The 23,566-nt window shown below is 41.8% G+C and overlaps 1 protein-coding gene across 1 annotated transcript in view; it reads left to right on the top strand.

The window, feature by feature from the left end:
- Positions 1–23,566, top strand: part of LOC115458636 (sodium-dependent multivitamin transporter-like) — an 86,051-nt gene that overhangs the window by 19,144 nt on the left and 43,341 nt on the right. Inside the window, exons 3-5 of the mRNA XM_030188479.1 lie at positions 2,424–3,083; positions 12,053–12,118; positions 21,807–21,858. Coding sequence (XP_030044339.1) covers positions 2,754–3,083; positions 12,053–12,118; positions 21,807–21,858 — 448 coding nt within the window. The 5' untranslated portion in view covers positions 2,424–2,753. The remainder of the gene's footprint in view (positions 1–2,423; positions 3,084–12,052; positions 12,119–21,806; positions 21,859–23,566) is intronic.

The raw sequence follows: 23,566 nt of genomic DNA, 5'->3' as shown, positions 1-23,566 counted from the left end.
ACACCTAGTCAGTCGGGTTTTCAGAATATCACCATTAAATTCAATGGGGACATCCTGAAAACCCTGACTGGCTGGGTGTGCCCCGAGGACTGGGTTGAAAACCCCTGCTATATAGGGTGCATGTTTAGTTTGCTTAGTGCCCAGCTGGTAGTTACGTGTGTGAATGTAACATTTACACCTTTAAGTGCTAGTATTATATCAGGTTGATAGTGAAAATGTTTTAACCAACCAGAAATGGTTCCTGGCTGGTTAAATCGCCTGTTCAGGACTAATTACTAATTTTCAGTGGCACTTAACTGGTTAATACCACTGAAAACTGGCTATTTGGGGGCATTCTGGGGATGAAGTCAGCACTTAGCCAGTTAAGTGCCAATATTCAGCACTTAACTGATCAGGGCAACCACATGAATAGGACCACATAAAGGTCAGTTTTATTTTTATGTGTGACCTATAACTGGTTAAGTTCTGTATATCCTATTTAACCGGCTTTGCATTAGCAGATCTGCAAACTTGGAAATTCAATGCCAGGCCGTACAATCTTAACGTGCTATAATAGCACTTATATTTAGGCACTAAAGTTATAGAAGGAGGGTAATGGACAGTCCATACTCATTACAACTTACTGTCTTATCAAGATAAACGCAGGAATAAAATGAAAGGCTGTGAATTTGACAGCAAAGTCATGACTGCAAAGATCTTAATTAGTTGGTTACAGATGAGATCAGAAATAATAATCATAGTTTTGATTTCTACAGAACGTGCTTGCTAGCGATGAAGTGAACCCTCCTACAACTATTTTTTTTTTTTTTTTTGCTGGGGAGGAGGGAGTATACAGTGAGTGAGCTTTCTTGGAAGGTGCATGCCCTGTGCTGCCCTCTTCCTCCCTCTACCCCTTTCCCCCTCACCCTACTTAGATGTAGTCACCTCTCTCCTTTTTCTGTTAATAAATATTATGTTTATAGAGGTACTAGATTTCATGCAGTACTGTACAGACACACAGAGCTTCTGCTGTTGACTTCTAGTTCCTCCCAGCCCTCCTTTTCTTCTGCAGCAAAGCTTCATGTAGATTTTCAAAATACTCTCTTACATTGCTTTCTAGAAGTGTAAAAGCCCCCTTTAATTGTAGTTTGCCTCTGCTACTACTACTCATTTCTATAGCGCTACTAGATGTACGCAGCACTGTACACATTATATGCAGGTACTTTCTCTGTTCCTAGAGGGCTCACAATCCAAGTTTTTGTACCTGGGGCAATGGAGGGTTAAGTGACTTGCCCCAGGTCACAAGGAACTGCAGTGGGAATTGAACCCAGGTTGCCAGGATCAAAGCCTGCTGCACTAACCATTAGGTCATGCCTCCAACCAAATCTTATGTGTCTTCCAAAGAATAGAAGCAGGAAGAAAAAAGGAAAGTGTTCAACAATTTTCAATACTTATGGCCCTGTTTACTAAGCTGCGCTTTATGTGCGCACACTTTTTAAAACACGCTAATGATAGAACACCCATTATATTCCTATGGGTGTCTCTAGCATTAGCGTGCGATAAAAAGTGTGCAAGGCTCAGTAAACTGAGCCCTTAATTTGTAAATGAAACAGTTTATTTCTATGTGAAATGACAATGTAAGAGTTCAATTCTTAAGAGATTCTTCAAAAATTATCCTCCAAGTTGCTGCTGTAGAAAACAAAACAGCGTTGCTCAGATGTGTGTCCATGAATCTCTGTATTTGTGGTGTGCAGCAGGTATAAATTTCAGATTTGTTTTAAAGCAATGGGAGGAAATGCTTCTCCCTGTTGCTCAGGATGGAGCAAACTTGTTGACCCTTCTTTATCCATTGCCACTATGATGCAAAGGTAAAGAGGCAGTCCAGCAGCAATCTGGCTGGCTGACTTCCTTCTGGTGATTTTATACAGAAGAAATGAAGGGTGACATTTATACATTCAGAATTTCATTAGATTCTCAGTGGGTGATAGAACTGTTGTTAGACTGGGATTTACTTTATAGATTACATGGCCCTTTTCTTGCTGTGCCAGTAAATCTAGGTGAAAGTGTGTCATATGACCTTCAAAGGTTTGCATAAGAAAGCTTGGACGCCTCTGAAAGCAGTTATATGTAAAAGTTTAATCTTTACTGCAGAGAGAGACACTGGAGCTAGTTTATCAGAGCAGATTGGTAGGGGATTTTCTCAACCTTTGATCCTCCCCCAGTTGAGGTTACAGCCTACATTGTTATATTCCAGTTGGCTCTGATCCCAACTAGTTAGACTGCAAAACCTCCCTATTGTGTCTCTTGATATCCAGTCTTATAGAGAGCAGTCGTTTGTTTCTCGCTTGTATAAAGATGGCAAGGTTTGCCTGATCTGAACAGGCTTCATATGAAATTAAGAAATTAAATGGAAGTGCAGTGACACTGTTTATTTTATTTTTCAGATATCAACCCCTTTCTTCAGAGGATTGCCAAAACCGACAGCAGTGCTTGAAGGCTTGGTGTTACTGTCTGTAACTCGGAAGCACAAAGATTTCTGGCAGGATCCAATGATATATTCCTAAGCATCATTTGACAGGAAGGATTAGCAAAGTGGAAAAATTGTTTTACAGGGTACAGAAATTTTAGGGCAGACCTGGACTGCCTAATTTGCACTGCAATCAGAGACTCCAAAGAAGTTGGGGTTCAGGGCTGGAAAGAATGGCAAGACTCTCACAATTTTTGTCGTAGCCAGAACTCTTCAACTGAGGGGCCTTTGACTGCATCCTGCCATAATGACGTTCACAACGGTGGATTATATAATATTTGTGCTGCTCCTGGTCCTTTCCTCAGGGATTGGGCTGTTCTATGCATTTAGCGGTGGGAAGCAGCGTACCACGCAGGAGTTCCTGCTGGCGGATCGCAGCATGACTTTCCTGCCTGTGGCACTTTCCCTGCTGGCCACCTTTCAGTCAGCAGTGGCTATCCTTGGGGTTCCCTCTGAGATCTACAAGTTTGGTACTGAGTACTGGTTCTTGGGCTGCTCCTATATATTGGGCCTTATCATCCCAGCACATATCTTCATTCCAATGTTCTACCGTCTGAGGCTGACCAGCACCTATGAGGTAAGCTGTGGAACTGTCGGACCCCATTTTTGATTCAGAGCTCATAAAATGAGGGGTCATCTAACTTGCATCTCAAAGTGCTTAGAATGCTGTGCTCATAATTCAGAAAGGGGTACACTTATGATTTTATAGAATACAGTTTTAATTTTGAAAAAAAAAACTAGAAACTTTGAAAAGCTGCTACTTGAGCAGTGTTGGCGGAACATTTGGCTGTGAAAGGTATTACAGTGCTAAGTACTAACTGAGGGGTCACTGGACAAATGTTTATTTTTGCTGCACTTGTATCCCACATTTTCCCACCTATTCCAGGCTCAATGTGGCAAATGTAACCAATCGCTGATTTTTAATTTCCCTTTCATTGTTCTCTGAAAGGTATTGGATAGGCTTGTTTAAGAAATCTCTCTTCACTTTACAGACTGACTCAGATGATGACTGGCCCCTTGCTAGTGCTTGTTGGCATAATATCTTGGCATTAACAGTTACACAGTCAAGCTCTTGTGAAAACATTTGTTCTCTGTGTTTATCAGATTCCACGTGCATAGTGCCATGTTGGGATTAACTCTAAAGCATGAGATTTTCTATATCCTTTCCCTTAATATGACCACTTCATAAATTGTAAGATCTAGGAGCTAGCTTAAACACGTAGGAGCCAGTGGCTGACACTCATACTACATCTGAAGAGTGAGGGGAGGAGGGGTTTTTGATCTTCCAACATTGGGTTCCTTCTCTGCCTTTATGCCTTTATGGTCTGATTAACTAAGGTATTTTCCCATTCTGTGACTATAGGGTGGGGGAGCTTAGTAGATCAAGCCCTTAATGTTCCTGCACATCACCTATATATATTTTTTCCACCTGACTACTAGGCGGATCACAATAAAACATCCATAAAAGCTTTACACATACACAACAGTAAAATTCAACATAAAAGAAAAAAATAAACTGAGAAGCTGTCCCACACTATACCTGTACTGTCATTATGCCAGAGGATATGCTAACAGAAACAAATAGGTCTTCAACAGCCTCTAAAATGGGGTAACATTCATGACCAGACATAAGTACCCTAGCAAACTATTCCACAAATGTGATCCCACAATAGAAAATGCAGCTGCCCTCTTCTTTGCATAATGCACTATTGTTGTGAAGCAGGTCCCCACCCGTGTCTTCCCTTTTTAACCCCTTTCTCCCACCAGTTTCCCCCTCTCTCTCAACCTCTAACCAGCTATTATCCCTACTGCTATCCAGCCAACCCCCATTCCCCTCGTTACTCTATCTACTCTCCTCCCCACAAGATGCCAGAGGAGTCATATACTACTGCATCAGCTCTGAAAAATGTGGGCGTAAAAACACTTTACGTTGCTGTAGTTTACTGTCACCACCTTGGAATAGCCATTCTTGTGGATCCAGAATGTGTGGTTCTCAAGGAGGTTCAGCTGGATGGGGTGGTCTCGGTTCTGGGATTCAGATACTATACAACACAAACTGAGAGCCAAGCAGCCCAGATCAGAAGAGAATGGAGGGAGAAGGTTTGGGATAGAGAGGAATAGTCTGGGCCAAAACCCTTCCAAAAAAATTATAGAAGCAGATAACTGCAAATTGTTCAGTACAGAACTGCAGCCCCCCCTCCCCTCCCCCAGCATGATCCTTGCTGGATACAGTGATCTCTTGTCAGAAAACTTGTATAAAGAACATGGCTCATCCACTGGGAGCTTTCTAGACAACATCCTGGGAAACACTGCAGAAAATTAAGTTGTAATCATATGTGATATCCCTATACCAACAAATAGAAAGCTTAATGATAGGAAAATAAAACGCAAGAATAAAAAAATCAAAGAATAACTTTAACAGAGATATCAGTAGAAGAGTGATTATTCTTTCTGAAGTATATTGAGATGATTATGTACCAGAAGAAAAATCAGAGAGTAAGTTAATGATAAGAGATCATAGTTCTTCTAGCTGATCATAAAGAGCATCCAAGCAGAGCTACAGATCGCAGATCCCCTGTGTGGAACATAATACACATGCACATTGGGTTCATCCAGTAGGTAGTACTATTACAATATGATGGAGTCGTGGTCTCCCCCCAATCCTCCACGCTGGCTGGCATGGGGATCAGAAACCAGAGCCAGGAATTGGACTTTAGTCTTTAGTACTGCAGCTGAGGCACCCAGGAGGCCTGTGTAGACTTGTTTCAGTGAGCAGATTCTTCAACCATAAGCACATTTTGTATATTCCTAACCAGAAAAAAATGTGACAGGAGAAACCTAGTGGTTAGAGCACTGGGCAGACAGCCAGGCAAGCCCAGTTCAAATTCTGTTGCCGCTGCTCCTTCTTTCGACCTTGGGCAACTCACTTAACCCTCCATTGCCTCAGATTGTGGGTCCTTTAGGGACAGAGAAATAACCTAATGTACCTGTATGTAACTCACCTTGGCTATTGCTGAAAAAAATTAGCCAAATCCAGATAAAAGTAAATAAATAAAATAAATCACCAGACTCTTTATCAGTAGCCACCCCAACAGTGCCCATATTTGGGCACGGATCTGAGATCCACATGTAGACTAGTTAATGAGGCACTAATTTGGACATGCACGGATCTGCCTGCGTGCTATTCTATAACACTGCATGCCCAAAGTGTTTTGTGCGCAACCCAAAAAGGGACGGGGCCATAGGAGGGGCATGGCCAGGTCAGGGGCATTCCAAAAATTTTGGCGCAGTGTTATAGAATACTGGGGTTATGCACCCAACTTGTGAGCCAGGATTTACACCAGGTTTCAGCAGATGTAAGTCCTTGCATCCAAAGTTTGGCAGGAGAATCTGTGCTAAGCACTATCCTATAAAGTGTGCTCAGCCCAGAGTACACTTTAGAGAATAGCACTTGATGTGGAGTTTTCTCGGTGCCTAATTTTGAGCACCATGTATTGAATCTGGCCATGTATGTGCTGGCAGCAGTTTAATGGTGTGGGCAGCTGGGCTCAGTGTACTGCTCACAGGGCCAGCTCTGCTACCTCAATCACACCCCAGCCTGCAGTTTGCCTAAATCCCTCCAATGGGTGCACAAAGGAAATAGAAAAATGTTTCAGCTATTTATTTCTGTTAATTCCATTAGTCTTTATTTTTCCTTTGTTAACAGAGCAAGAACTACACTGATCAAAAGTGTGTTAGTATTGAATCATAGTGTGACATGCTGAAGCTTTTTGGGGGGTAACTTTATAACTAGGAGCATATTTGAAAAGTCCAAAAATGTGCTTATTTTAAGCCTATGTTCTAAAGGCAGCATATGTGGCTATGTGCCTGTAAACTTGCAGAGCCAGCTCCAGTAGCTAGTAAATTCACATGCAAAAAATTTACACCTCCTCCAAGTATGGTGTAAATTTGTATGTACATTCTGTGCACGTATCTGCATATTTTATAAAATAAGTGCACACATTTCAACTGTACCTCAGGAATACCTACACACTATGGGCCTTATTCTATAAAGGTTATGCTCCTAAATTTACTTCCTAAATTTATGCTTCTAAATTACAAGCATAATTTATTTTGGAGCATAGATTAGGTTTATAATTTAGGAGCATAAATTATGCTCATAAATTTAGGAGCATAAATTTTAGGAGCATAACCTTTATAGAATAAGGCCTTATCTCTGTGAAAAGTGTACACATATAAGCGCCCTTTTCTACAAATAGAGAGACTTTTCATATGCCTCTGGTCTAGTAGTAGAATTTAATTCTAAATTTGTTATTCACTTTTTCCAAATTTGAGCTTAAGGCGAGCTACAAGCTAGAGAAACAATCTGTTTTAGCTGAGGCAATGGAGGGTAAAGTGACTTGTCCAAGGTCACAAGGAGCTGCAGTGGCATTTGGGTTTCCCAGGTTCACTGTCCCCCACAGTGAATACGCATTTGCTGTAGAAGAGCTTCTCGGTGTGGCTTGGTGTTCATGCTAGAAGGTAACTGGAGAACAGGTTCCATATTTAATCCTAGAAAAAGTAATTATGAAAAGCCATTCATGGATTAAAACATGATTAGCAATGTAAAATGCTATATAAAAATTGCACTTTCCCCTTCTTTTCCCTCATTCTTCCTCCCAATTTGTATAATGAAGAGTGCATATGCTGTATGGTAGAGGGTACCCAAGGGCTTTATAAAACACTAGGATAAAAGGCCCATTTCTGAAACCAATGAAACTGGCGCTAGCAAGGTATTGCCTTTCTGCAATAAATGTTTTGAAAGGGATTGTTAGGCTAAATGTGTTCTCAACTTCCCTCCCTCCCTCCGAGTTGCAGGGCCGTTCCCTCCCTCCGTCCCTCCGAGTTGCAGGGCCGTCTCCCCCCTCCCTCTCTGCGTCCGAGTTCCAGGGTCGTCCCCTCCCTCCGAGTTCCAGGATCCTCCCCTCCTCCCTCCAAGTTCCAGGAGCTGGTGATAGTGCTTACTTTTTTCATGCCCGTCGTCATAGGTCCGTGATGCGTCTGACGTTACGTTTTGTGGCGTAGCAACAGGTGAAACGTTCAAATATTTGAAAGGTATTAATCCGCAAACGAATCTTTTCCGGAGATGGGAAGGTGGTAGAATGAGAGGACATGAAATGAGATTGAAGGGGGGCAGACTCAGGAAAGATGTCAGGAAGTATTTTTTCACGGAGAGGGTGGTGGACGCTTGGAATGCCCTCCCGCGGGAGCTGGTGGAGATGAAAACGGTAACTGAGTTCAAACATGCGTGGGATATGCATAGAGGAATCCTGTGCAGAAGGAATGGATCCTCAGAAGCTTAGCTGAAATTGGGAGGCGGAGCAGGTGGGGGGGAAGAGGGGGTGGTGGTTGGGAGGCGAGGATAGGGGAGGGCAGACTTGTAAGGTCTGTACCAGAGCCGGTGATGGGAGGTGGGACTGGTGGTTGGGAGGCGGGAAATACTGCTGGGCAGACTTATATGGTCTGTGCCCTGAAAAGGACAGGTACAAATTCAAGGTAAGGTATACACATATGAGTTTGTCTTGGGCAGACTGGATGGACCATGCAGGTCTTTTTCTGCCGTCATCTACTATGTTACTATGATGAGTGTCAGTGCTCCGCCCTCGACGTCATCACGTTGTGACGTGAGAGCGGGGCAGACACTCATGGGCAAACAGCGATCTACACAACTACAGCTTCCGTTTTCAGGCTTCCGGCTTCATTAGAACGTTGGAGGTGCGTTTTATATAGAGAGATAAGTGTTGCCATGGACAGACCGAAGGTCCATTAAGCCCAATATCCTGTTTCCAACAGTGGCCAATCAAGGTTACAAGTACCTGGCAAGATCCCAAAACAATAAAATAGATTTTATGCTGCTTATCCTAAAATTAAGCAGTGGATTTTCCCTAGGTACATCTTAATAATAGCTTATGGACTTTTCTTTTAGGAAGTTATCCAAACCTTTTTAAGCCCCGCTAAGCTAACTGCTTTACCACATTCTCTGGTAACAAATTCCACAGTTTAATTACACGTTGAGTGAAGAAATATTTTCTCCAATTTGTTTTAAATGTACTACATAATAGCTTCATTGCTTGCCCCCTAATCCTAATATTTTGGGAAAGAGTAAACAAGTGATTCACGTCCACCTATTCCATTCCACTCATTATTTTATAGACCTCTATCGTATCTCCCCTCAGCCATCTGTTCTCCAAGCTGAAGAACCCTAGCCAAGCCTTTCGTCATAGGGAAGTCGTCCCATCCCCTTTATCTTTTTTGTCGCCCTTCTCCATACCTTTTCTAATTCCACTGTATCTCATTTGAGATGCAATGACCAGAATTGCACATAGCATTCGAGGTGCAGTCGCACCATGGAGCGATACAAAGTCATTATAACACTCTCATTTTTGCTTTCCATTCCTTTCCTAATAATACCTAACATTTTATTTGCCTTCGTAGCCACCGCTGCACATTGAGCAGAGGGTTTCAACGTATCATCAACGATTACACCTAGATCCTTTTCCTGATTGGTGACTCCTAATGTGGAACCTTGTATCATATAGCTATAGTTTGGGTTCCTCTTTCTCACATACATCACGTTGAACTTGCTCACATTAAATGTCATCTGCTATTTGGATGCCCAGTCTCGTAAGGTCCTCTTGCAATTTTTCCATAGTCTTCTTCTGATTTAACAACTTTGAATAACTTTGTGTCATCAGCAAATTTAATTACCTCACTAGTTATTCCCATATCTATATCATACATAAATATGTTAAAAAGCAGCGGTCCCAGCACAGACTCCTGTGAAACCCCACTATCTACCCTTCATTGAGAATTCTGACCATTTAACTCTTTGTTTTCTATCTTTTAACCAGTTTTTAATCCACAATAGGACACTACCTCCTATCCCATGACTCTAATTTCCTCAGTAGTCTTTCATGAGGTACTTTGTCAAATGCGTTTTGAAAATCCAGATACACATGTTGAAAACTTACCTCAGGAGTAAATTGTAGCACCTAAGGAGGTAGTTTTATGCTTGGATTAATTGTAGGAGTAAAAGATGCTGGGCAATATTCATATAATGATGTTCCAGTCTTCTTTGGGATTTACCTATGAAAAGAAATAGAAACATTCAAATAAAAAATTATGGTGCAATTCCACAGCAAATGGAGGGAGTGAACAGGGAGTGAAGCCAGATTTAACTAATCCCAAATTGAATGCTGAAGTATTTAAGCTGGCAACCAAATACCTTGTTTGTGAAAACTGTAAGATTTGAGCAATGTTCTGAAAACCATTTACAGCGAGCAGAGTACAATACATGGGGCTAGTCACTTGGAATGTAATAGTCACATATATTTTTCCTGAGCAGGCGTTGGTAAATGTTCAAAATGAAAGCAAGCACATACACTTGCTGTTAACCCAGAAGATTTGTCCATGCTTATCTAAGTATATATAACCATGTAAATGCAAGCCTCTACCGGAGGCATAGCCAGACCTCGATTTAGGAGGGACTTTTTGCATACGAATCTGGGCTTCCTCCACCTTTGTCATCTTGTCTTCCCACTCCTCAGTGCAGTGTCGGTAGGTTGCTAAATCTGCAGTGATACGATTGAGATTACTTTGAAGTTGTTCTAACTTTGAGTCTATGGGGCCCAGCCGATTGTCCAAGACATGCTCCATTGCTCCAATTACTTCCGTTGTTACTTCTGCTACCGACACGGAGCTGACAGTAGAGTTGGGCAGGCTAGCAGGCACCACCATCTTGTCCCCCTGTAATTTCTGTTTGTCTTTCTCTTTCCGGAGATTTTTAGTCGCCATTAGTTGTTAATCGCCAATTCCTTGAATCTTGCCCCTCAGAGACTCATATAGAGCAGGAACAGCCTAAAATCTGAGGTTTGCTATGTAAAAATTAGAGGTTTTATGGAGAGGTGGCAGGAGCAGAAAAACTAGCTGCTGCTCCTGAGCATAGTGTCACGGGACCCCCCCCCCCCCCCCCAATATTACATTTATTGGTACTTATATTGGTAGGTGCTCTAACTTTTACTCTTTCCAACTCAATGGAAGTGGGAAAGAATGATACATAACCAGTTGAAAATCAACATTGAAAAGTTGGCATGGGGGAAAAACTAGTGAAGATAGACAGAGTTAACAAATGGGCCATATTGGAGTGGGGTTTCAGAGAAATAAGTTCTTCTTAAAAAAATGGCTCTATGCATTTCTATGGGAGAAGCAATTTCAACTTCTGCAGCATAGAAACTTAGATATATAGTGAAACATTGCAGTTAGGGACTTGGCCCCCCCGCCCTGCAAAACTACCCCATATCTCCAATACCTCCACTATCCATGAACAAAACCATTCCCTCCTCTCTCTCCTCTAAGACAGACACATAGAGCTAACACAGCTATACACACATGCACGCATGTGCAGAGATGTTGGAAAAAATCCATGAGCAATGCTTTGCATGCTTTCCCTCTTCTTTTTAAATGTTTAGGAGTTGGTGGCATTTACATGTGTTAAATAGTTTTTACACATGCAAATGGGCATATACGTGTATGCTGTAATTTTAGAAAGCCTCTACTACACATGTATATCTGCAGCACATATACATTTCTATGGGGGGAGGCATTAGTGTGGATGGACTAGTAAAATATATGTGCTCTTTCAATTTTTCAAGGGCAATGCATGTGTGTGTGTCAAAAAATGACCCTTCTCAGCATTTACAGGTCCTCTGAATCATGTGTGTGAGCTAACTGCTCATTTCAGACTGGGGGTTTAGAGGACTGAGTGAATGGGCATTGTGCTTATCTAGCTTGAAAAAACAAAAAAGGAAATCCTCAAACATCCAAACTTTGATGATTAAAATTCAATTCTTTCATTGGCTTCTCTTGTCTGTGTAGTTTTACAAGATATCAGTTGTAAAATTGGCACTTAACAGATGTAAATACCACTGCTTACATATGGAACACCCCTTGAGCACTGCTGCTCTATTTTCTGCGTTTGTTTTTGGCTGTTTATGCCTTCAAATACACACATAACTGCTATACTGACCACATAAGTCAATGGGAGCTACCCATTGTTTTCACTCCAGCAGAAAATCGATAGGAACTGGATCAGACTGGCATGATGTAGCTTTATTCTCAACCAACATACCCTTTACCATGCCTATTGTAACCATTGAGATACTTATTCCTCCAGTCTCTGTGACAAGTTGGATCTCAGTAGTCTAATTCCTTGGACATATTTAGCTAGTAGACATTTAGCATTGATTTTGATTCTTAGGGAAATATGAGACTGTATGGAAACTGTGAGGTGATGGTTAAATAACCATCTTACCAAGCCATCTTGAGTTGAAATTTAACTAATCATCTATAAATTTCATTTTAAATGTTGATAACAAAGGTGTCTTGACAATGGGATGCCATAGTTGTGATTGTTTCAGAAGATTAAATTATTTTAGACTGTTAAGGTATAGTGACTGTTTACAAGGTAGCTAATCCTGACAGATCTTTTTTATTATTATTACATTTTAGTACCTGGAGTTCCGATTCAACAAGACTGTCCGTATCTGTGGCACTCTGACCTTCATATTCCAAATGGTAAGTTGGAGAGTTGGAAAATTCCCAGGAACTGGTTTTCTTGGGTGCCTACAATTTTGGGGCCTGCTGTGGGCCAGAAGAGAGGAAGGTGCAGCAGTTGCTGGTGAGACCCTATTGTTGGTCTGTAAGATGAACAGTACCAGAGAGGGGAAAGGATGAGGAAGGACAGAAGAGGAGGAGGATGGGAGAGGAAAAGAGGAGGGAGAATGCCTGGAAGAAGGGAACGAAGCTTGGTAGGAGGTGGAGTGGGTGTGAGGGAGGGAGAAGGGCCCTGAAGACTGGAGAGAGCAAGAAAAATACAAAAAAAAGGGCAAGGTCCATAAAAAGAAAATGGCATATTACTCAAGAAAATAAAGAACAAAATATAAAATGAAAAAGGGGTTTCTAAAAATGTTTGGTTGACATTCATTTTTCTAATCCTTGTTCCTCACCTGTATATGTCTGTTTTGTTGCTCTTATGGATATAGTTTATTAAAAATTTGCTAAACTGCTCTTACTGACAAGCAGAACTAAAATGCTATCTACCAGTATTCAGCAGGAGAGAGATGGTTATCTTCTGAATATTCATGATCAGCGCTTAGCGGATAACCGGTTATATCGCGTGATATAACTGGCTAACTGTGAATATTCAGCGCATCGCTGGCTAAGTTTGGTGACCAAATCAGGACGCCCAAATCTTGGGTCAGTTTAAACTTAACCAGCCAGCGCTGAATATTGGCTTGGCTGGTCAAGTTTAAACCGGCCAAAAATAAACCAGATATTTAATTCCAGTCACTGGAAATGGCCTGATATTTTAATAGCCGGATTCACTGCCAACCGATGGAGTTAAAACACAAAAAAGGTGGAAGATAAACCAAAACAGACCAAAAACAAGGGAGTAAGAGCGCCAGAAAAGTTTAATAGGACCCTACACAGTCCGTGTTTCGGCCAACAGGCCTTTCTCAGGGGTCCTGAATCTGACGTTTACAGGTACACCTCCAAGATATTCATGAAACAAAAACCAAAATACGCTGAATGCTGTCTAATGGCGAACGTAAGCGTATGTACCGGTACATACGCTTACGTTCGCCATTAGACAGCATTCAGCGCATTTTGGTTTTTGTTTCATGAATATCTTGGAGGTGTACCAGTACATACGCTTACGTTCGCCATTAGACAGCATTCAGCGTATTTTGGTTTTTGTTTCATGAATATCTTGGAGGTGTACCAGTACATACGCTTACGTTCGCCATTAGACAGCATTCAGCGTATTTTGGTTTTTGTTTCATGAATATCTTGGAGGTGTACCTGTAAACGTCAGATTCAGGACCCCTGAGGAAGGCCTGTTGGCCGAAACACGGACCGTGTAGGGTCCTATTAAACTTTTCTGGCGCTCTTACTCCCTTGTTTTTGGTCTGTTTTGGTTTATCTTCCGCCTTTTTTGTGTTTCGTTTTGTTTTCACGGGAGATTTGGACTTCTTTTTCGTATGCTAACCGATGGAGTTAGCCAGACTGACTCCCATGGTCTGAATGTCGGCCCCGTTACTTCTAGTTTCAATAGTCTCCATTGTCTCTCTGTTTTTGGAGTGGATTTTAATGTTCTCATGCTGATTTTCTTTTTTACAGCTTTATTCTTATAAGGTCCCGCTTATCTGAAGGACCACCTCAACTGGGTATATTCTGAACAGAGAATATACTTTCAGTTTCTGACATGTGGGGGGCAATTTTAGAATAGCTTTCTGTGTGTCAGGCTATGATGCATCAGATAAGTTTACTTACATGATTGCCATCTAGTATGAGTGGAGACACTACATGTCTAGATAATCAAAGAGAAAATTAGTAAAGCTTTGAGGATAATAGAGTAATGGTATTCAATGAAAAAAAGTGTGAAGGGCAGAAGAATAGATGTTGGGAAACACTAAGACAACAAGAGAAACGGGGCCACCATCTTCTCCTTCCCTCACCACCAGAAGTCTTGGAAATGTGGGTGAATATAAAGAAGACAGTTACTTATTGCTGAGTTGGGAGGGGAGGATAAATTTAGGTTTTTATGATTGCAAGTGGAGAAAGAAGTCAAGAACTATAGTAGACATACGAGACAGATCAGCAGTTCCAGACTGTGCAACTGAAGGAAGAGGGAGGAGTAGAGTTAAAAGATGAAGATACTGGGATACAATTAGAAGGGTTATGCTGTGTTTGAGGGTGATCTAAATGTAAAGGGGAAATTGTAGTGAGGGAATTGGGACGTGGGGGTAAAGATTGGAGTTAGGGCACCATTGTCGCCTCAATAAGAATTTTGTCATGAAACTTAGGGCCTCCCACTTAGGTTTGCATAGACTTTCTCCTTTCATCTGTCTATGAATTAAAGTTTAACAGTACTTATGTCCATGTTTAATAATTACTGAACCATATAGCTCCTGCTAGGAGTTGTCCTGATTTACAACAGTTTTCATATAGTAAAGGAACTGATGACCAGACAAATTCCTTTACCCCTCAGTGTGCATTCTCTTCCCTTGGGTGTTGGTCTGTGAAGCAGCAAATAGCAATAAAAAAAGTTTGATCTCTAGAGTGATTCAGTAGAGAAGTGTATGAGTTGCTCATGCATGATTTGTTGGTTCATATTGAGGCACCGTCTGTTAACTGATTAGAGATTTACTACATTTTTTCCAATTAGACTGAATTCCCTTACAGGCAATTTTCTGGGACAAGTTTAATTTGTGTGGTCAGCTATTTTTCAAAGTCTCTCCTTATCTGTTAGCCACCTACTACCCTTAGAACAGGAGATTCTGAGTATAGACCAGCTCCTTATCTTTGGAGGTCAGTTATACTGTTTGTATCTGTATCTAGGCATTCCTTTATCTTTGTAACTCCAAGTCTGGTGCCATTCTGTCTTCTCTCTGTGTTCTGTTCAAATCTGATGTGTGTTTATCTATAGCTGGTTGCATTGTAGTAGTCCATACAAACTTCTGAATTCATGTCTTAAAATAGTGATTATGAAGTTCATGAGAAAGGAAGAGGCAAATATAAAAATGCAAAAATTGAAGATGAATCAAGGTAAAATAAATGTAGTAACTAAAATGAGGTAGCATTGGCCAGAAAAGGGTAGAAGCAGTATGAAAAAGAAGCAGCAAGCATCAGCTAAAGAGGAGAAAGTAGAAGAGTGACTGCTGAAAACACTAACTGATGCTGGTGGCTTCTTCCTCTGGGCAAAGAGTAGTCTTGAAGCAGTCCACAGGATGCCAGATGCCAGTGACTGATGAGAAGTGTTGGGAAATTAAACAAAGTCCATGCTGCACGAATGTGGCAAGGAAGTGGGTGTGGGGCAGGGGGCTGCCCATAGTTTGGCCTGGAACTAGCAACTGGCTGCAGCAGACTGAGGGAAAGTAATATATGGATTTAATGGAGGTAAATGTTGTGATGCATATTGGGGCAATTCTATAAGTGGGTGCCTCCTTTTAGGCACACCGATTCCACTTGCGATTTCTGCAATGGCATCTGGGCAATATAAGTGTAATCCAGTATCAGTGTGCCTAATAAACTTAGTGTAACTCTGGTTACCTAAATGCAGTAAGGGCACACTTATTGTATTCTGTAAGTTCCAGTCCCCCCTTGCATTTACGTGCTACATCACTTTTGTGTGCCCTTACAGAATAACGCTCATTCGATTTGCTTCCACTTACATGTAAGTACCAGTTTTCAGTACATTGGTACACACAAGTACCACGTAAGTGTAAGTGCCCTGTTATAGAATTGCCCATACAATGACAGGTGAGAAGTCACAGACTGATGTAGGAGATGTACCCAAAGTATCCCCTTCTGTGTGCTTCCTGTTGAGCATCAGAGGGCACTCTTAGTTTGTGAGCAGCACTCCCTCATTGCTGCCAACTAGGCAGGCCTTTAATGATGGCAGGTGAATGAAGAACCTATAGGGAGTGAGACTGAAAAAGGACAGTGCTGGGAGACCTATAAACAAAAATGTAAGTGGATGAGGCTGATGAGACGTGGGTGAACAAGGCAAGGCAAGTAGAAGAAAAGGAGACAGAAGATTGGATTGGATTTATTCATTTTATATATACCACAGTGTCAGTGTTCACGAGTTAAAAATACATAAAATAACAGCTGCATTGCAAATTTTATAAATTAACACTACCCAGCAAATAGTATCTGTAACTAATTAAATAAAATATTTATAAAACATCCAAGTCTTCGAAACAACCAACATAAGAAAATGCATGCGTCCTAGTAAATAAGAGTTTTATAACACTAAGACTGGGAAGTTGCAATTTTTCTGTGAAGAACAAAGTTCCTGCTAAGAAACTATTTCTGCAACTTGCTGCAAAGATAAGCTGGATGTCTCAAATGAAATGGTTTATAAACCTAACACAACAGCTTAAAACGAATACATACTGCAACAGGCAGCCGATGCCGATGCAACTGATAAAGCACAGGAGTAATGTGATCAAGTCTCTTAGATCCAAAGATCTTAATGTTGCTATTTGGGTTTCTGCCAGGTACTTGTGGCCTGAATTGACCACTATTGGAAACAGGATACTGGGCTGGATGGGACCGTTGTTGTGAAGCCAGTATGGCTATTCTTATAGGTTGGGAGGGGTTATTTCAAATGTTCTTCCTTAGCCTGTCTGTATCCTTCTGCTCCCTTGTAGTTCCATCAGAACTGGGGCTGGGATCTAGCGTCATGAGCCTTTTATTTGCTACTCTGTGTGGCCATTGTAGGGATTGTTTCCAGGGCAATGACCACCAAATTATGGGCCCTGAATCCAGTTATTAGGTGTCGTCCTTAAGAATTGACCATGACATGTTCCCTCACAAATCTCCAAGCCTCCACAGCTTCTCTGGCCTTAGATGATGCTGGGAGGGGCAGACCTGACTTAAAGGTTAAAAAAAACCCAAACCTCGGTGCCTTCTATATGCTACTGGCTGGCCAGGGTCACTTTCAGTTTGTTTTCCATCCTTCCTCCTCATCCTAAAATCAAAAATTCAGACTTGGGCTGTATAAGGCAAGATGCTGGATTTTGTTGTAACTTGTAAGTACCTTAATGGATGAATGTGAAAGATGCAAAGAAGGTGATGTACTTGAGCATTTCAGACATGGTGATGTGGAGCAGTAGCTGATGGTGTGGAATGGCGAATTATTTATTTATTTTTTAACTATTTACCTGGAAATCACAGAAAAGCTGCATGCAGTAGACATTGCTCTTTTATGTAACCGAATACGGTTGTGAGGAATGTAAGAGTCTTGAGAGGACGGTGGGACTGTAAAATTCAGCCCCATACCCTGAGGTCAGGTTTGGGAATTTTGCGTCTCTGTGAATTCGACTAGCACTTTGGTAAGTTTTCTGAACTTAGTCCCCCAGCTTACATTTCTCTAAGGCATCTCTCAGACTTTTTGCAGAGTCCAGGTTCTTGAGCATTAGTGATAACTCAGCAAATAGATCAGCCAATTTATAGGGATCACATATAGTAGAAGCCCCAACATTTTCAAGTGAAAACATAATGGGGGCAATTTTGAGTAATTGTTACATTTATTTATTGCCTTGTTGATTCCCCACCACTGGTTGCTTTTATTTCCCATATGGAATGTATTGATTACTTGAATTGAACAACTTGTTTATTTAATTGGTGCTAACTTTTTGATACCTAGCAGGAAGGTTTCTAAACTCTGAATAATTCTTTGGAGCAAAGAGTTAAGGTCTTTTGAATTCTAGAAGACCAGTTGTGATTAGAGAGATTTTAGTGAAAATAAAAGCTGCATTTAGGTGCTGTTTGAAATGCCAGCTTAAATATTTGGTTATTGACTACTGCCAAACAGGGGCAGTTCAGGCTTGATGCATTTGGCTGTGGCCTGTCATGAACATGTGCTGTATTTGTGGAGTGATTATGCAACGTGCCCTGCAGAGGTGTACTCTGTAACTGTCTAATGGTAATAAAATGTTATGCTACAGTACAGCAAAAAAAGAGCAGCGAGACCATAACTATTTCTGCAGCTGAGTGAATCATGATCAGATCAGATCAATTCTTGTATACCGTTAATATCCCCTTTCCAGGTTTCAGTGCAGTTTATGTTCTAGGTCAGACAAAAGCCGATAATGTTAGTGTGAGGTATGAGAACAATTAGAGACCATTGGTGTAATGCATGAGTCCAGAAACATTATAGGAAAAGACAAGCCCAAGAGCCTGTCTGGACGGGCCCGATTACACAAGGGCTGGGCCTGTTTGAAAGTTGTTAATTTTTATTTGTTACATTTGTATACCACCTTTTCCCACATTAGTAGGCTCAAAGTGGCATACATAGTTCCGGAGAGGTGATTAGTGACTCTAGTGTGAACAGTACAGTATAGGGGTACTATTACAGTGACAAATACAGTAAAGAAGTATCGGTAAATACGTTGGGGTGATACAGACAAAATATTAGGGTGTGATCATGCGTCGGGGTTGAATACTGCCCGTTTCCTGATTAAAATGCCATATTTCATTATTCGATATTTATGTCAGATACTGTGGGGTATGCCTTCTTGAACAGGTGAGTTTTTAGTTTTTTTCGGAATTCTAGATTTTGGCATCAGTAGCTACGCGTTTCCTTCCACTCCCTACCACCACAGCTCCTTTAGAGTTTAATTTACTAAAGCTGTTTTCCCATTTCACATCTAAAACAAGAGAGCTTAGTAAATTAGGCATGTAGTGCACCACTGCAGGCCATTGGCAGAAACACAGCCAGCAGCTCCAGTTAAGCTGCGGCCTGCTGATAACCCAGTTTGGTTTGTATGTGAGTTTTATTGATTAATGAGGTCTTGCGGGCGGGAGAGATGAGAAAGATGGGGTGGTATGTGCCCTGGTGAACAGGTCCCAGATCCAGGTGTTAAGGATAATGGATGATACTTGGAGGTAGAAGTCAATGGATTGTTATGAATCATTACTTTATGAAGATATCATAAAGTTGGTATCAGTGAACTGGTTGAAGCAACATGTAAAAAAATGTGGATGAGGGTTATTTGGCAAAGCAGGCGAGAAAGGGAATGAAGCTGAGCTGCAGCCTTCTGTTAGGAGGGATTATAGCAGAAGGTAAAGAATTAATCTGATTGAAAGGATCTGTATCAGGGGTCAGTGCAATAAAGTGTGCATGACTTTGTGCAGGGTTAGCATGGCTTTAGCACACAATTTTGTGGTCACAGTTGTAAAAAAAAAAGTGTTTGGCATAGGAGCTAACTCTACGCAAAGACATGTTAGATAACAATACACAAATTATTTAAAACTAGGGCTGCAAGTTAATTTAAGTTAACTTTGCAATTAATGCATTAATTAATCACAGTTTTAAAATATTTAATCACAATACAGCATCTCCTGTCTCCTCCAAATATCTCTTCTGCTCTCGTCTACTGCCAAGTCCTGTCCTTGGCGCCATGCAGCATCTTTCTCCCCACTCATGCTGGTCTATCTTAAAGGTGGTTTTCTATTGGTCTGTGGCAGTGTTGCAAATAAACTGCCTGTGCACTGATCCGATGCTTTCCCTCTGATCCATCCCACCCATGCATAAACAGAAAGTGATATAGGAGGCGGGATGGGCCAGAGGGAAAGCCTTGGAGCAGGCCGCAGGCAGTGTGATTGCAATGCTGCTGCTGCTGCCAAGGACCAACAGAAGGCTACCTGTAAGGTAAACCAGCAGAGGGAGGGGGTATTGAGAGGGGAGGGCAGATGCCCTCAGGTGGGGGGGTTGAAGACTGCACTGCAGACCCATGAGCAGAACTGGAAGGGGCCACTGGTGAAATCTATGGCTGAGGCATTGAGCTCCAGCAGCCACAGGAAGAGCCTGGTGCTGGGTGTTGTTGCTCATAAGGTTGGAGGGTGGGAGGGAGAGATGCTGGAAAGTGGGAGGGAGGGAGGAAATGAGAGAGAAAGATAATGGACCTGGGGAAGAGGAGAAGGGAGGGAGGGGAAGGAAGGAAGAGAAAGGGAGAAATGTTGGATCTGGGGGTGGGAGGGAGGGAGATTCAGCCCTCTTGGGAAGGGAACAGGGTTGAGATTTGATAGACCACCTTTCTGTGGTTACAATCAAAGCAGTTTAGGTACTTATCTTGCACCTGGGGCAATAGAGGGTTAAGCGACTTGCCTTGAGTCACAAGGAACTGCAGTGGGAAATAAATAAAATGCTTTTAATTGTGTGATTAATCACGCTTAAAATTTTTAATGAAATGCAGCCCTATTTGAAACCATGGTAATGGGGCTATTAGCTAGTCTTAAGTGTTCAGAAGACTGAAAGGCTGAGTACAATGCTGGGGCTCTAATACTAAGTCTGAGCTGCCCTTAGCGGTGAATCCCAGGTTAGCATTAGTGAGCAAGAATTTGGTGTTAGTGTTTCGTTAGGAAGCTGTATGCTAAGCAGTCAGCATATGGCTGTAATGCAGGCTTACTGCCTCAACCCTCCCCCTTCCACAGTTAGTGATTAGTATGTGTGGGCAGAGGGAGAGAAGTGGGTGCTTACAAGGCCTGAAAAAAAATACCAAGGACCGTATTCTATGATAGAATTTCTATTAATCTAAATATAAGCCCAAAACACAAGTAGTAGGGATTGCACAGGAAACATTTTGGTTCAGTTTGTTGTCTTATCAATCACCTATCTCAGTTTGTTTTCAGATACCAAATGAGTTTTCATTCATTTCCATTAAAGTCAGTGGGGCAAGGAATTTTTTACAAGCTTGCCCTGTTGGAATATAAGGGCAGACTTTTTTACGGTTTGTGTCTCAAAAATAACAATGAAAGATCAGGATCAAGTATATATATTTTATACTACATTCATATCATATGGTACGAGTGCAGGTGGTGAGTATCTCAATGGGGGGGGGGGGGGAATAATCTTAAAGTTGAAGTTCATGATATTGTTGAATTACTCATGAATTGATAATGAATGTGACATTTGGGCAGACTGACTGGACCATGAGGTCTTTTATTTGCTGTGATCTACTAAGTTGCTATGTTTTAATGGAAGCCACAGGATCTGTACAGTCAGGATAGAGGCAGTGAATAGTTACCCTCCAGGCAGCCTGCCCTCAAAGTAGCCCTTCGGACCAGCAGAGGCATACCCTTGATTAGGGATCAAATGATGGTTCAGGGCACTTGTCTCCTGCTTCCCAGAGAAGAACTTGCTTCGGTCTTGATTGTGCAGCTTTCAGCTGTAATTCTCTAGCCTCTACTCTCAGGGGCCATGAGTTTGCTCCCCAGTGAACTTCACTCTGACCATGGCCCCATAGTTGTAATTGGTGCCAAAAATGAATAGATGTTTGAATCATTTGGGATTCATGATCTTTTAGTATGTGAACCGAAAACGGCCTTACTCATTGCATTCTGCTATTTGTCCGAAAACAAATGTATATCCTTAACAAGTAGCAGTGAGGCTGATGTTTATTAGTATCTGCTTTGCTGCCATAAACTGTTAGGGAATGACTGGCAGTCCTGCAGTGTTTACATGAAGCCAGTATGTAAAGTGTGTTTTAGTTTGAAGTATTGTATAATGTAATTATAATTGTTACGTGAACGTCTGAATCCCAGGATTATACAGATGTTGTAGGCCAGAGATGGAGGGGAGGGCTTCAGCTGTATAGAGTTGGCATCGGATGGCAGAGATAGAGAGTACATTTCCCACCTATTCTGTTGAACTGATCATAGCAATGTTGCCTCTCATTTCTTCCCATGGCAGGTTATCTACATGGGTGTAGTCCTCTATGCACCAGCCTTGGCTCTCAATGCAGGTAAAGAATTCAGAGTTCCTAAGGTTTCTTTCACTGGTATGTTGAGGTTTTTTTTTCTTCTTACATTTGTTTGTTTTTTTTCCTCATTCATTATTGTCCAGCAGGTTCCTTTCCTTTTTTATTTTTTGTTTGTTTTGTTTTAAAGTTTCTGCTCACTCTTCTCATAAGAGCTCACAGGACTGACATTTTCCAAATTTCAGACAAATATGGAAATGGTTAACAGATTTTCATCCACATCATGGCCCCTGATTTTGGTATCATCCAAGCTGTTAAGCAGGAGATTTTTCAGCCCCAGCCCATGCCCTGATCTCTGCCCCCCACCCAAATGATCCAGAGAAATACGTTACTTATTCACTCACTGCCATGAGTGGCAGTACCTGAACTAGTTTTGTTTTAGTCAGCACTGCAATTATTCATGGCTGACATTTTCTGCCTGTTAATCTTAAGAGGCCAGCAGCAGGAAGTGTCAACTGCGAGATTTCTAATTGCTCATGCTCATGGTGCCACAGCCATGATATTGAGTAGCAGGCTGTTGTGCAACGTGTTTATTCACTGAGATCCCAATGATCAGTTTCCCTGTGATGTTCCAAACAGCACTGTAAAATTAGCACTTGGAAAAGTGCGAGGAAACAATACACACCGATGATCAAAACTAATATCATGCAAATTTGTGCCGGAAGGGGGGGGGGGGGGGAGCTGCTAGATCCTTTCTTCTGCCAGGGGAGGTTTAGGGGAGCTAGAGGTCCACCAGACCTCCAGCCCCCCTGTGTCAGTGTCCAGGGCCCTGGGGGGGGGGCACTATAGTGACAGCTCGGGCTTCCTGGTATGGATGGGGGAGGAAAAGAGCCTTAACCCTAATGCCAATTCCGAGCTGGCGTAGGGTTAAGGCGCTATTCCAACCGTGTGATCAGAGCACAGTGCTCTGATCATATGGATGGAATACTGCAGAGCTCATTTGAATATAATTTAAATGAGCTCTGTGGTGAGCCATACTCCTCTGATCATCCTGTGCTGGTAAATGTGGTCACTAGTTTGGTGATAATAGCTTCTAGCGCCCACATTTACTTTTGATCGTCGGGGCCTGAGGTTGTACCTCTAGAGCTGTTGCTGTATGCCTCTGAAATCTCCCGCATTAGGCTGCAGAAGAGTACCCAATAGGGGAGACTTTGCTGGTGTGCATCAGAAGTTTGATTATAGATTGAGCTAGACAGTTTTTGTTTTGCAATGTAGAAACCATAAAGCTTTTAATCATATGACACCCCCCCCCCCCCCCCGGGGTCTGGGATCAAGCCAGTCAGCATTGGAAAGTATCTGTAAGAGATCAGGGCTCTGATCGTACAAGTGGAATAGCACCTTAACTGTACGCCAGCTCAGAACTGGCGTTATGTTTAAGGCTCTCTAAACTAACTGGATATAGCATTGCCTAACAAGCTCCAAGTAAGAAAATTTAGTGAACAGCTTATAAGCTCACCATTGCACACTCTGTCGAGTGAGCTACATATTTGTCTCTCTAGAGGGGGAGGGAGAGGATAGAGAGACCTCTGATACTTTGTCAGTAGAAAGGCATTGGGTTGCTGGGTTTCAGTTAAGTTTCATATGTATTAGTTATTGGCTGTGTAATTTGTTATTGTGTGTATTGCACTTTGATGTTAGATGTTTTGAGTCATCAAAAGAAAAATGGGTTAGAGATGAACAGAATAGAATGTAA

Source organism: Microcaecilia unicolor, unplaced genomic scaffold, assembly GCF_901765095.1.
Source record: "Microcaecilia unicolor unplaced genomic scaffold, aMicUni1.1, whole genome shotgun sequence".
In the NCBI taxonomy this organism is placed as follows: Eukaryota; Metazoa; Chordata; class Amphibia; order Gymnophiona; family Siphonopidae; genus Microcaecilia; species Microcaecilia unicolor.
The sequence above is the reverse complement of the archived record's forward strand: the minus strand, read 5'-3'. Positions and strand labels throughout refer to the sequence as shown.